The sequence below is a fragment of the Mauremys reevesii genome, linkage group 1, assembly GCF_016161935.1.
Source record: "Mauremys reevesii isolate NIE-2019 linkage group 1, ASM1616193v1, whole genome shotgun sequence".
NCBI classification, from domain to species: Eukaryota; Metazoa; Chordata; order Testudines; family Geoemydidae; genus Mauremys; species Mauremys reevesii.
Window position 1 is genome coordinate 190,588,749 of NC_052623.1, and position 14,045 is coordinate 190,602,793.

Sequence of the window (14,045 nt, forward strand, 5' to 3'; positions counted from 1 at the left end):
AAATATGAGCTTTGTTCACAGCCCTTTTCCTGTTGCCTGAGAGGAGCTCCCCTGGTGGTGTCTCAATACTGAAGGGGAACTTCTGCTTGTCCTGCACCTGGGGGCAGCAGTATTGGGCCCTGAATGAAGGCGGTGCATAAGGATAGTACCTGAACCTTCCACTACCTTCCTAAGGCTTTCAATGGTTCCTCCCCCTTGGCTGAGAGGGAAAGCCTTTATTTCTGAGTGAGCCTAAAACACCCATCCCAGTACCCACAATATGTACCTTCCCAAGGCCACTTCCTTTCCCCAAAGACTTCAGAGGTCTGTCTCTAGAGGCCTAAGCCAAAGGAACTCCCAACTTGACCTCATGGCTACTCATTTGTGTACTCTAGGGTCTCTCAATAATACACATTTGCCTCCTCTATCAGTATATTTTGGCCTCTCAGCACAGGCCTTTTCCATCTTCACTGTCCTCAAGTGACTGCCATCTGTGCTCTCTGGCTTCTCCCAAGAACCTCTTCCAGCTGTGCACAGTACTATTTTTTTCCAGAGGTAGCCTCAGGATTCTAATCAGCACCCAACAGTTTCATCCATTAATACTCTCCCACCTCTTTCATCTGTGCCCTAAATCTTTTGTCAGCAATAGCTATTCCCTTTGCTATCAGTACCTTTGGGTCCCTTCTCCGGTATACTCTGGCTTGCTTTATTAGTATACCCTCCACCCCTTTTTTCTTCCTCACAGATTTTGAACCTTGAGATCCTAGGGAAGATATATGCAGACCCTATGTGTTAGGTAGGTCTCAGTACTTTATTGGCATACCGGTGATTGTTACAGTATACAGGCTATGCTAGACAAGGCTCCTGTCACAGGAAGTGCATACTATACATATAGACAGATATAATAAACAGTCATTGGGGACACACAGGGTTTGCACTTTTCCAAGACAGGATGTTGACTGCCCTCTAACAAATATATTGTAGTATGTGCATATTTAAGACTATGCTACAGTTTTTCAGATAAAAAAGCTGTCCATTTCAGTCAAGACCATTTACCCAAAAGTATGGATCCCCCTTAAGGAAAGATGAACACAGAGATAAGGAGTAACAGATAATTCACTAGGAACTAAATAATCCTGTGCAAATGCTAGTCTGGCCTAGGCATGAGTTTGTGACAAGTGGAACTCTCACATTAGGGAACACCGTAACATGTGTTGGTTCTTTATTAGTGCAATGTGATCTGGAGGAATATACACAGAGCTGGGGATCAGGAGGTCTTAAATTCACATCTAGATTTTGTCTTGGACTTAGTGTGGCTGTGGGCAAGTTGTTTACCTTTGTCCATTAGTTTTTCAATCTGTAAAAGTGAGGTAGTATTACCCACATGCCTTATCAGGATGTTGTGGGTATTAGTATACACAGTGCTTTGATTATGTAGGAACTGTGCAAATGCTAAGTATCATTATTACTAATGAAAACAATTTATGTTTCCATCGTGTATTTTTCACAGCTTTCTTTTCTAGTTTTGCTAATCTCCACAGATGTTGTTTAGGCAGCACAGGCCTTATGCTCCTTTGACTTACATGTCATGGAGTGAAGAAAAGCATAGAAATCTACTATAAATCTAGTCTCAAAAGTTTAAGCACCAGCCAAAAACTACTGGGTAGCTGGCATACCCTGCCTATATAAGACCCTTTTTAGTGCTAATTGTATTGAAGCTAGGATACCAGATTACAGAGCTCTACAAAGACAGATAGGTGTCTTTGTCTCTTCCACTTTGTGACCATACCACTATTTCAAGAGGCCCTAAGGCCAACATCAAGTCACTAAACTGCCTCTCCTAAATAATTAAGCTTAGATTTCAGTCACATTTACTCTTGTGGAACAAGAAATCTAGCTGGAAGATAGACACCTTTCTGTACAAATTCTATTTCTGAGCTTGCATCTGCCACAGCAAGTCTGACACTATGTAGCATTAGTCAGTGCACCTACTTACTAGTGGAAAGAGGCCTCAACAACAGGGAGAATGACTTTATCAGAGGATACATTTAAATAGAACTTGTATCATGTATTTTAATTACAATGACCATTTTCTTTGAAATAGAAAAGCTGCCTAGTATTTTTACAGTTGCAGTTTCCTGAAGTCTACAGATGTTTCCTATAAGTCTGCTGGGAAGGGCAGAGCAGATTATTTTGCCTCAGCTGCATTCAGCCACCAAGGTTCTCACCACTCCATACCAGAGTCACTGCCGGCATAAACAACAACAGCACTATTCAGAGCAGTGGAGCTGCAACGGATTGTGTGACACCATTGGTTAAACAGTCAGGAGGAGTAGAAGTCTCCATATTTGGTGAGGTTCATCATTAAACAGGGCCACATTTTTAAGTATCAAGTCCATGGGGTAACTAGGAGCACTGGTGTGGGGGAGCCGTAGGCAATCTGCTTTATGCTCCTCTGAGGTCATTTTGACAACAGGACCAGAGAAGGAGCCCTAAGCAAGTGCCATCTTCCAAACACATACAAACAGGAAACAGCTTTGTGATAGAGTCCCAGTAGGAAAACCATTGGGCTGTTTCTCCTAGCCCCTCGTATTTGGTGACACAGGCTGATTGCGTCATCAGGAGTAGGGACTGCTAGTCACCAAATCAGAACAGTGCACCGTAGGGTTACAACACTGTACAAGCAGGCATTCTCCCTCTACTTTTAATAAACAAAGGTATGTTCATGCCTAACATACCTTAACTATTTATAGCTGCAGCTAGCACCAATGCTTTGGCAAATTCCCGCTCTTTAGTAATTTCCCCCAGTGTTGGGTTGTCCTCTTTTAGAATGTTTTCCTGAGATTGTCCTTTTGAGTGCTGGCTCTTTAAATGTGGCAGAACCAAGCAGCCATAGCTCTACCTCAAAAAGCAGGAGTTATTTCATAATGAAATATTGTTTTTGACAACAGAGTTAGTATGCTCAGGTGTGAACATAGTAATAGCATGGATTCCAGCACATGTTGAGATATGTGGCAATGAAATGGTAGATGAGGAAGAAAAAAAAGCTTTAAAATGGAGAAACTGATATAAAGATTCCTTTCCGTAAGCAGGAATTTAAAAGTTTAATTCATAAAGGACTTAAAAGGAATGACCAAATTTTGGACCAAGGAGAAAAGAAGAACATTCTGTGAAGTATACCCCAAAATAAAGGATAATGTGCTATTCCAGAATTATAAAAAGATCAGTGAAGTACTCATATTTAGACTGCCAACTGGTCACTCTGGTTTGAATAATTATTTATATATATTGAATAGACACAAAGATGGGCTCCATAACATATGTAAGGTTAAAGAAACATTCATCACTTGATATGGGAGAGTGGTGAGTGTTCCAGTAAAGAAAGGCTCTTTATGAAGAGTTTAGATCAGTGGTTCTCAACCCACGGACCACTTGCAGCCCAATCAGCACACAGCTGCTGCCCATGTGATATCCTCAGGGCCATACAGGTAGTGTATATATTGTGTAGATGAGGCCCACATAACACATAGAAACCTGCATATGTGGCCCACAATGGTAAATAGGTTGAGAACCACTGGTTCAGATGATGTAAGGTGACAGACTCTACTATAAAGGGCTTAGTGAAAGTATCGGGAAAGTGGGGTAACGTTAAAAAAACTCCACAACATTTTTTTAAGGCTATAGAGTAGGGTAAGACAGTAGTGGCATGAATGAATGAAGAATATAGTAGGTGGTGGTTATAGACTCAGTAAATGAATCTGCTTTGCCATAAAGCAGCAGAAGAAGAAGCTGTAGTTCTAAAGTAGCCATGTTGTAAGTAGGAGCTGCTTGTTCTTTTGCCTCTTCTGGCTGATTAAGTATGTTTTATGTTTTCTCTTGGTCATTGCTGCAGATGTAGTATACTCTTATGTTAACCATTGTAGGGTTCTTGCCTATGAGCTCAAATACTGTAACTGTGCTACATGAAGTTCTCAGGAGAGAAAAACCAGGATGAGGCTACTGGAAATCTGTAGCAAAACTTGAATTTTAAAAAAAAAATCTCTTTCAGAACACATGAAAACACTAGTGTGTTTAATGGAATATTACTATCTTGAATAAATTTAAGTAATATTTAATTTTTTTCACCAGTTTTGTCTTTTAAAAAAAATCCTCTCCCTGAAGTCTTTCAAGTGCACTTTAATATGCTCATCAAAGAACTTCCCCTTCCTCTTTTAAACGTACAGCCTTATTATTGTGAAATGTCTTTTTCAAGTGAATTCAGCTGCACTGACAAAGTGTTTTAGCTGTATGCTTCTATTCAAATTATCCATAGGAAATAATTAACGTTGCTCGTTGTTGTTATATTTCAGAGTTAACAACTTATTCATTTGAAAAGGGGCAATTTGCCCCTCTCAGATCTATTCTTGTGGCTAATCTATTTGCAGGGGTAGGAAGATGGAACTGCAATGGTGTGGAAACAGAGGCTAGAAAATTATTCTGCAGAAACATTGGAATCTCAAAGAATCCATAAAGAAACCCTCGGGCTACGTCTACACTTGAGACTTTACAGTGGCACCGCTGCAGCTGCACCACTGTAAGGTCTCCCTTGTAGTTGCTCTATGCCAATGGCATAATTAATCCACCCCCAATGAGCGGCCGTAGCTGTCAGCAGGAGACACTGTCCACATCAGTGCTTCTGTTAGTGAAACTTATGTCAGTTGTGGGGTTGTTGCTTTTTTACACACCCAGAAGTGCTAGTGTAGACATAGCCCGAATCTGTGCTATAGTGGAAGATTATTCTGATGCATATTTCCAGTGATCCTACTCATGTGTCTTCCTTGAAGTTGCTTGTGATGGCTCCTGTTTTCATTGAAATTAGGGCTGAAGAAAGATGGTGTAGAATATTGGGCTCTAGCAACAAAGCAGCATACACAGTTCAGGAGTTCCTTTCCTTTTCTTACTTTCCCTGCCTATTTTCCCTTGCTTTCTGGCACTCTCATTAGTGGTTAATGAGCACTCACTTGTCAAAGGGCCACCAGAATCCACATAAAGGCAACAGCTGGGAGATTCCACAGGGAGAAATGTGTACTCAGAGAGGTCTCTAACCTGCCTCCAGGGCTTTGGCACTGATCCAAGGGACCCATTCACACGACTGTGACAGCCTGTAGGGTCATAGAGTCTGGTCTGAGGGCCTTTTATATTCACAGCTTGTTGGGGGTTCTGGAGCCTGACCAGGGGTCTTTTAAAATCCATGACCTATTTAGCATAATGTTCAAACCTTCCCCTAAACTAAGCCTGCAATATCAAATCTGTCACATTATCAGGCAGCCAAATGAGATCATGGGGCCCCTTCACTCATTGCTTGTCAATCTGGGTTAGGGGAAGGCTTGAGAATGGAAGTTTAAGGGCTTGACTACATGGGGAAATTAGTGTTAAATAGTTAGGATGTGTATTTAAAGCACAACAGATATTGCACACTAGCTCTCCATGGGGACAATCTGATTCCACACTAAAACTGCCTTTTTGTGATTTAGATTAATCCATGAAGTGTGGAATCAGTGTGTCCACACAGTGAGTTAATACAGGATAGTTACTTAGTAAAAGCTATTCTGCATTATCTATTCTGGGCTTTTCCCCTGTGTGGACAAACCATAATAAAACCATAAAGTTCAGTCACTTGCCATCCCAGATGATGTGGGGAAAGGTTTTATGGCATTTAGTTTTCTTTACTATTTTTAATTCTCCTTTGTCAAAATTTATATTGGAGCCATGTTTACTATACCTTTAAAATGACAGACACTGCACACAGAGGGCAGGGATTTAGCAAAGCATGCTGGGAACGTTATTATATCTCCCATCATGCTATGTGACTTCTTCACAGCCAGATTATGTACCGATATTAGTCTGGAATTTTGTTTTTAATTTCTCTCTCTTCCCCTCCCCTTAGCAATGTTTGCACCTTAAATGGACGTCTGATTTTCTTTCCTTGGCTTTTCGCTATATTTTAGCCCTGCTGCCTGGCAGGGAGAACTGATGGACACTCTAGAGGCCAGTTGTTCTTCCTCTGAAATGGGGCACCAAATCAGTGTGAAGAGAAAGAAGATGGGAATTCCTGCATTCTGGGATCTTTAAACCACACTAAATTCTGATCTATCATGTGGCTCTAAAATGCATTCAGCTACTCTGGCTGCTGAGAGTTTCCTCTACAGTCAGCATTCTAACTGCATTCCCTAACATGGCTCCTTTCGGAGGAGAGTGGGACTTGAATAACTGTGAACTCCTTCACAGCCAGAGCTCCTGCATAAGCTCCTGCAGCACCCTCTTCTGGAGAGGCTGGGGTAATTATGGGAACTCTAGCCAGAGCCCCAATCTCTCTTTCTCTGCAAGCACTTCTGCAGATAGCTGCATTAAGTTAACACCATCAGAGCAAGGAGAGTCTTCACTGAAGATAAGAAACCAAAAGGAGAAATGTCACACACATCCCTCTACAAACAGAGGACTTGAAGATGCCATGATCCTGAGCTTGGAATTTGAATAATCATTGTGGGATTTCCTTGTAGGGATGTAAAGTACAGACCAATGTAAGCCTGAGCCCTCCCACTTCCTGGGTAACCTCCGCTCAGCTTTAGCTGATATTTTCATGGATAATAAATAGAATTAATAGTCTTGTACTGTGCATAGGCTCTGCTAGTTCTCTCTCTCGCTCTCTCCTGTTCTTGTGCTATCATTCAGCTATTTTCCTAACTCCATGCCTCTCGATACATTTTTTTTTCTTGGTTTTGTGCTCTTACTCCTCCCTTTCTACTTATTGTTCCACTTCCGGTTCTTACACTGCTCCCCTCTTGATAGCATTCTGATGAAAGTGTTAACATCTTGTTTATAAAAAGGCTTCATTGAACACACAAAATAGAACCACTTTTTTCACTTTGAGTTTCAGATAATGAACAATTTATTTCTAGGAGATCTGTTCATGAACAATCTGGATCTTATCTCTGGTCTGACCAGAAAATGGCTATTCCAAACTTCTTTGTATTAAAATTAGTTTTTAAAAATAAAGTTTTAATGAATACTCTGGTACAGGCAATTTTATGTTTTGCCTTTAATTGCAAACCACTGATCTAATCTGACCTGCACTTAAAAATCCTAGGGCCATTCTCTTAACAGGTGCTCCCATATGGGGTTGAAAATTAAAGCTTGCCTCCTGTCTGTTTCCAGCCACCAAATGGAAAAATGACTGACTTGCCCACTTGCAAGATACTGGACCAGACCTCTTTAAATTCTCCTTCTTGAGTAAAAATTAATCTGGGGGTGGGGACAGGATAGTTTTGGGGACTGACAAAGGAGCCTTTAATCTCTAGACCAGATTCAAATCCTGCCCAGATAGGTAGTAAATAGAAGCTGTTACCATTTTATGGCTGTTTGGCTTTCAGTTTAGTTTAAATCCTTCCCAAGTGACATAAACTAAGCCAAATAAACCACCATTCTACCAGAATAAGAATGTCCCCAAAGGGAGTAATAGTGATATAACTAGAAGTTTAAATTCACTCCTTAGCTTATACTAAAGAACTTTGCCATGTAGACAAGACCTAAAACTCTGTCTGGCACCTGGCTGCTGAACTTCAAAGGAAACCCCAGTGTCCCTCCTCAGTCTCTCTTGGTATTCTTATGGATCCCATTACTGTGCTATCTGAAAAATCAAATTGACAATCTTTCTCTTCTTCTTTGCAATTTTCAGGAGAAATAGGTTGATTAGTTAGTCAGTTGTGCATGTAAGACATGACAGAGGAAAAGCTCAGTGCAAGAGATGAGTTTTGCATTTAGTTCTGAATGCAGTGTGGCCTTTGCTCATTTTTATCTCCTGAAAGGGTGAGTTCTGTAGTCTAGCAAGCTCCTGTGCAAGTTCTGTCTCCCACACTCAAGAGTCTCACACTGTTGATGGACACTTGAATTGTTCCAGTGGAATGCAGCTGTTGCTGAAGGTCAAGGTAGTGGAGGGAGAGTCCTGGCCACACCATTTGCCAGGCTTTTATGAATCTTGAGATTTTTTTTCTAATCACTTAGCTGCAGACAACCTGCTGTGTCTGAGGCACATCACTGGAGCTGTATGGGAGTCAGACTGACCGGACTTGCCTAGGTCTCAAACTGGGGAAAGCATTTTCAAGGGTGGAATGGGAACGGAAATTCAGAGAGCCTACATCTTCAGCAATAGCCATGCAAAAAATAAAAGCTGTGTCTCTGCTATGTCAGCCCTTTAGCTAGGGTAGTATGCAAAAGTGCTGACCTCACCTAGTCCACATATAGCGCATGCTGCACCAGGCAAAGCTGTCCACTGTCCACTTCTGGCTTTAGGACTTTTGGGTATTGCAGGGAAAACTGTACAGCGGGTTAGAGCAGGGGTCTGAGGATCAAGATTCTTGGGTCCTAGTCCTTTATCTACCAAAGATTATCCATGGTCACATAGATAAGATGCTGATTACTGAGCTTTCTCTGCCTTAGTTTCTCTATCTCTAAGACATAACATTGTAGATCTGGTTATTTTTGCTACATTTGTTCTGTGCCTCTTTGACCTTTGCAGTTATATATGTGGTGAAAAAAAACATGAGAACCACCACCAGGAAGTCAGAGAATTAAATTGGGGGGAAGAGGAATGTAAGTTACTGTTGTTATGCAGCTGGTATTTAAAAGCTACTTAAGTCAGACCACTGAACTAGATTCTTGATTACATTAATGAAACTCGGTCTTTCTTGACAGGCTATAAAGTAAACTGGTCCAAGAACAAGGTCATTTCTGATTATCCACTTCTGCCTAGGGTTACCAACCCTCCAGGACTGTCCTGGAGTCTCCAAGAATTACAGATTAATTTTTAATTACAGATTATGTCCTGTGATGAAACCACCTGGAATATGTCCAGCCAAAACTGGCAAACCTACTTCTGCCCCATTACCATCCTAACACGGCTCATTAAAGGCATGATCTAAGTAGGCATAAAGATGAACAAAACTGGGAAATGCCTGGTCAAGGATTGCAACTGGGATACCTTTCACACATGGGGCCATGAGGTTCAAATCTAACTAACAAGAATCTGTACCATGACCATCCAGAGGCTTGGGGATAGAGTGCAAAGCCAGGACTGGCTAGAGCAGAGTCAGAGAAGGCCTATGTTAAGCACCCAAAAAACCTTGGGAGTTTCAGGTTTAATTTCACAGGATTCTTGTGAAATGAAAAGATGATCAAATCCACCCACATCATTTAGTCTCTGGCCACATTCACCTTATGTGGATTAAATCCAGGATCCCCCAAAACAGAACTTTCTGTAAATGCACAAACAATACACACAGGGAAGCTCTTCTGTCTCTAAATCTCCCTGTCCTGGGTGCTTCAGTACAACTTCTCTCTTTTGAAATAAGCCAAGTCTAAGGCGTAGGCTATGCCTACGTTAGAAACTCTACAGTGTCATAACTAGGTCAAAGAATTCTTCCGTCAACCTAGTGGTATCTACCCGAGGTCGGCTTAACTATACCTCTGAGCGATGTTGTTGGATCAACCTAACTTTCAGGTGTACACCAGCTCCCAGGCTCTAACTAGGTTCCATTGCATCTGATTACCTCAGCTTAGAAAGGCCCTTATTTCCCACACACCTGTCTGTCTCGGCAGGGCTTCCCACGAGAGTCATGAGTGGGATAGGGTGAATCATGCCCGTGGGGGTTCTCTCCAGAGGGCACTAAAAATCTGTGCACCCTGTCACAGATGGCCTCTGTGATCTCAGTCCTGTCCAGGGCAAAGTCAAACATGTATCCACATTAAAACACATCTGATTGGCACTGGGTGGGGCAGTGTCAACAGAGGCAAAGAACTGGATGGGAAAGTAAATTCCCCTTTTAGCCCAATAGGGGGTCCCTCTAGGACAAGGAAGAGGGACATTGGCAGGGAAGTGTTGGGAATCTTGAGTTGCTGCTGTACTTGTTCTGTGAATAAATAGGAGCCTTCACTCTCCAGGGCTGTCTGATCAGCCCAAAGTTGACTTTAAAACAAAGTGAATAATAAGAATTGGCTTGGAAAACATGCTAATGTCCATCTCAAACCCAATTACTGAAAAAGGAAAATGAAACCTTTATAAATGTAGGTAAACTACACTCCCCTTTTGCAGGTAGAAACATTCCAAATGTGATGCTGCAGTGTGACTCCCTCTTCACAACTCTCCAACAGAGAGTCTGACTGACATTACTCCAAATAACACAGGATCACCTTGGATACTCATTTTTGTGGGAAACTAAAAGACCTCTGAGACTAGCAATCACCATCTTACTAACTACTGGTGGGATAGGACTTCCTAACCTAGCATCCTATTAATTCACCTATAATAAAGTCATAGAATTAAAGGCTAGAAGGGACCACCAGATCATTTAGTCTGATCTTCTGTGTATCACAGGCCACCACCCAGCACCTGCAAACTAAACCAAGCAACCAAAATAAGTCCAAAGTATTGCAGCCCACAGGAGACTAAATGATTATGGATTAAGAGGGACTGAGGTACACCACTGCCTGAGGCCCTCACCAAAGCAGGGAGTCGATTACCATTACAATGGGGCACTCATGACTGCTCTGGCAGGAAAAAATCCAATCCCTCCCTCAGTGATGCTACTCAACTTGAGGTGACTACAAACAGCTCAACTTACTGGCCTGTCTAGATCTGTCTTCCTAACAAGACAACAGCAAATCTATTCAATTTTATCAAGATGACAGCTGGTTTTAGTGTCCCTGTTTCCCATGCACAATCTCACAGAGCCTTGGCATATCCCCCAAAGTGAAAAGAATACCCTGGAATTGGCTGAATGTCTAGTATATTTCATGGAGCATGAGAGAGAGAGAGCAAGGGCTCTACTCGCCTATTGTGAGAGTGAGGTACATTCTCCTGGAGGGGCAGGGAGAGAGGGGTCTAGTGCTGTCCCTCTAGTTGTGGGGAGGGAACCTTGGTGTACATCCTTTTAATTGGAGAGAGTGCCCTCGTACATTCACTAGGGTGGGACAAGGAGATTCCCACTGCACGCTCAGCAGTGAGAGAGGATCCTTCTGCAATAAAAAGAGCCAGATGAAACACTGCAGTGTAATGGCCAGAGAGGATCTGAAAAATGGATTTTCCTGTTGTGAAATCTGAGGTGTAATCGGAGAGCCTGCAGCTGGCAGTTCTGTGGGCCACAGCCCGTGGACTACTTGTTCTAATATTAGAATGGCATGTTCACTGCTTCCTGTGGACTGAAGGACAAACTACTCACAGAAGCACATAGTCTATTTACAATGTGTTTATCAGCTAAAGGGAAACTGCCTGGGGACATCCAGCTTTTGCTGTACACTTGAGGCTTTGACAAAATCTGAGGGAGAAAGGGAGCCAAGTTTTCAGGCCTTAGCTCAGGTATATAGTGCCAACAAGCAAAATGAAGCTACTGTGTCCTCCCAGGTGAAATCTGGGGCAAGGCTCAGGGCTGGAAAAGGAGCACACTGTCCTGTTCAGATGAATCAGAGTGTACAAGTGAGGACAGCCATGCCCTGTCAGGAAAAAATGATGTATAGAAGAGTGGTTTCTCGTTAGACTTACAGTCAGAAGAATGCACTGAATGCCCACAAGTCCTAAAATAGTTCATAAAGCACTTTACAAACATTAAAGCCTTGCAACCCTCTGTGAGGTAGGTCAGTTTTATCTCCATGTTACTGATGAAGAAAGAGTAGGGTGGTCATTAATCACACTGAGCTGCACCTCAAAGTTTCAGGCAAGAACTTGATCCAAAACTGAAGTGAGACTCAGGCTAATTCTCAGTATAACCCCGCCGATTCACTCATTGTCTAGGAAATAGCTATCTAAGGACCTTTTAAGTTTCCACTGCTCTTTCTTTCAGCATGCCCAGCTGTATTACAAAGGCCAAAGGCCCATCTTTGGGCTGCCTTGGCATACTGAGAGCACCCTCTGCCTACCAGCTAAGGCAAAGGCGCAGTTCCACTGTCTTAACCCACAATTCCTTCCAAATGGAGTCAAGCGAGAAGGGAAGAATCTTGGGGGTTCCTGCTGTTGTGGAAAATGTGTGCTGGCCTAGAACCAGCTTCTGGTGGGACTTTTCAGACTAAGCAATAGAAGTGTGGGGAAGGAAGTGGTACAGGTCAAACACTAACACTGGTGCTGCAGGGATGCAGAAGTATGAGGTTCTCTAATGAGAGGGCTGCAGCCTGGAAAACTCTCTGTTGTCTGGATTTTATGAGGTTCTGAAGAAAAGGCTCAAGACAAGCAAGTCATTTCGGTATTCACAATTTCCCCAATGTGTTTTTTTGTATTGATGCTAACCAATGGCGCTCAGCAGGTTTGGTTTCTATGGACACCTTATTTCAAGGCTTTTCACCTATGTCACGATAAAAATAACAAAGAAGACAACAATATATGAGGTGAGGTGGGCCATCAGGTTGTGGCAGAGGGAACACTGCCTCGGGTGGGTAGAATAACAGAATGGGTGGGAGCATCTTTACCTAAGCTCCTACAGCCTGATATCTCTTTGCAGAGGTGAAATACTGGGAAAGGATAGAGAGTAACACCCAGTCACACTTACACTTTCCCCAAGCAGAACAGAGGCTTTGTGAGGGAGGGCTTCTCAAAGCCCAGGCTCCTTGCAGAAGAGTCATTGGAAAGGGAAGGCCTCTCACAACTAGATTTCCCCATCACCGCCTCACCACAGAAAAGTCATTGGAAAAGATGTTTGTTATCACCAAGTTCTACTCACTGCTGGAGACAGATGGTGACAGGGACGATGTGGGTAGAAATATCTCATTTAATTTCTTTCCACTGAAGTGGAGAACTGGAGACAGGGTCTTTGGTTAGAGATGAAAGGTTCCCTGTTACACTATCAAATCCCTGAGCCATTCAGACCTTACTAATAACGTTGGATACTTTAAGATACTAATCGGTCCTATTTTCAGGGATGGTTTCTTCCCAGACTAGGTACCTGACATCTGGCAGCGGTGCTCTGAGCCTTCAGTTACTCTTGAACTCAGTAATAAATAACCTGTCTGCATCTCAGCCTTCCAACTTCCCATATCTGTGAGACATGGGCACATACTATCTTGTTTCTGATTTGTCAGGGCAGACCAGCAGAGACCAAGCCAGAGGTGGAGAAGTCAGCATCCCTATCTGTGGCTCAGCTGGCAGGAAAGTTCAAGGAGCAAGCAGCCACCATTTCTGGAAAGGAGGTAAGGAACAATTCAGCCACAGATAACAAAAGTGGGAAATGGGAGACTCATCCCTGGCCAGTGAAGGTGGGGAGACTGGGTGATCCAAGCATTAAAATAATGGCTTGATTTTGGATAGCAACTTTTATCTCAAATGATCTCATAGTGCTTCACAAACTGTGGTATAACACACAACAATCTCATGCACAGTATACTCTATACATTCCTAATTTACATGTAGACATTCTTGCATACCTATTCCAGCTGCCCACTAAAAGTTTGTTGTTAGCCAGTGGCAGGATGTTTGTGCTTTGGGGACACTAAAAAGCCTGCTAAGACATCCATGAGTTCCCCAGTGGTAGTTGGCATCAAAGCAAGGTGCACATGTACAGCTCAGCACTGGGCCTTTTTGGCTACTGATTAATTAGAAAGCACCCACTAGTTTTCCTTAATCAAATGTTTGATATTTATGGAACAGAAATGAGACTCCAAATAGTGAGAGGCTGAACAGCAAACTAAGCAGCTTAGAAGCCAGTATGCATCTCACTAGCAGCTCTCCAGCAGTAATAATCATCATCATTAATAATGGTGATAGTTCCTTAGCAATCTTCTGTAAAGCTCTGAATCAGCTGTCCAGGGCTCAGAAATAGTGAACAAGTTTTGTCCCTCTTTATTTGATCCTAAGCACCTCTATCCAGTCACAGCACAGTAGACAGATAAACTCCAATTTAGCCTGTGTGTATACACACTGAGACCTAATTAACCCAGTAATTGTTGGATAAAAACAAACAAAACTATTATATGCAAGGCATGCATCTCACAAACGTCTCCAGTGAGGACCAGCACATACTGCTATTAGGATTCCCCTCCTCCCCTAAAAG

The 14,045-nt window shown here is 42.6% G+C and overlaps 1 protein-coding gene across 5 annotated transcripts in view; it reads left to right on the plus strand.

Moving 5' to 3' along the window:
* RCSD1 (RCSD domain containing 1) overlaps positions 1-14,045 on the plus strand; it is a 70,584-nt gene that overhangs the window by 42,026 nt on the left and 14,513 nt on the right. For 4 of the 5 annotated variants that reach the window (XM_039521544.1, XM_039521540.1, XM_039521532.1 and 1 more), the window contains one exon: positions 13,078-13,185. In XM_039521544.1, the coding sequence (XP_039377478.1) occupies positions 13,078-13,185 (108 nt within the window). Of the gene's footprint in view, positions 1-736; positions 776-13,077; positions 13,186-14,045 lie in introns of those variants that run through there. The other variant, XM_039521552.1, reaches the window with a different exon arrangement.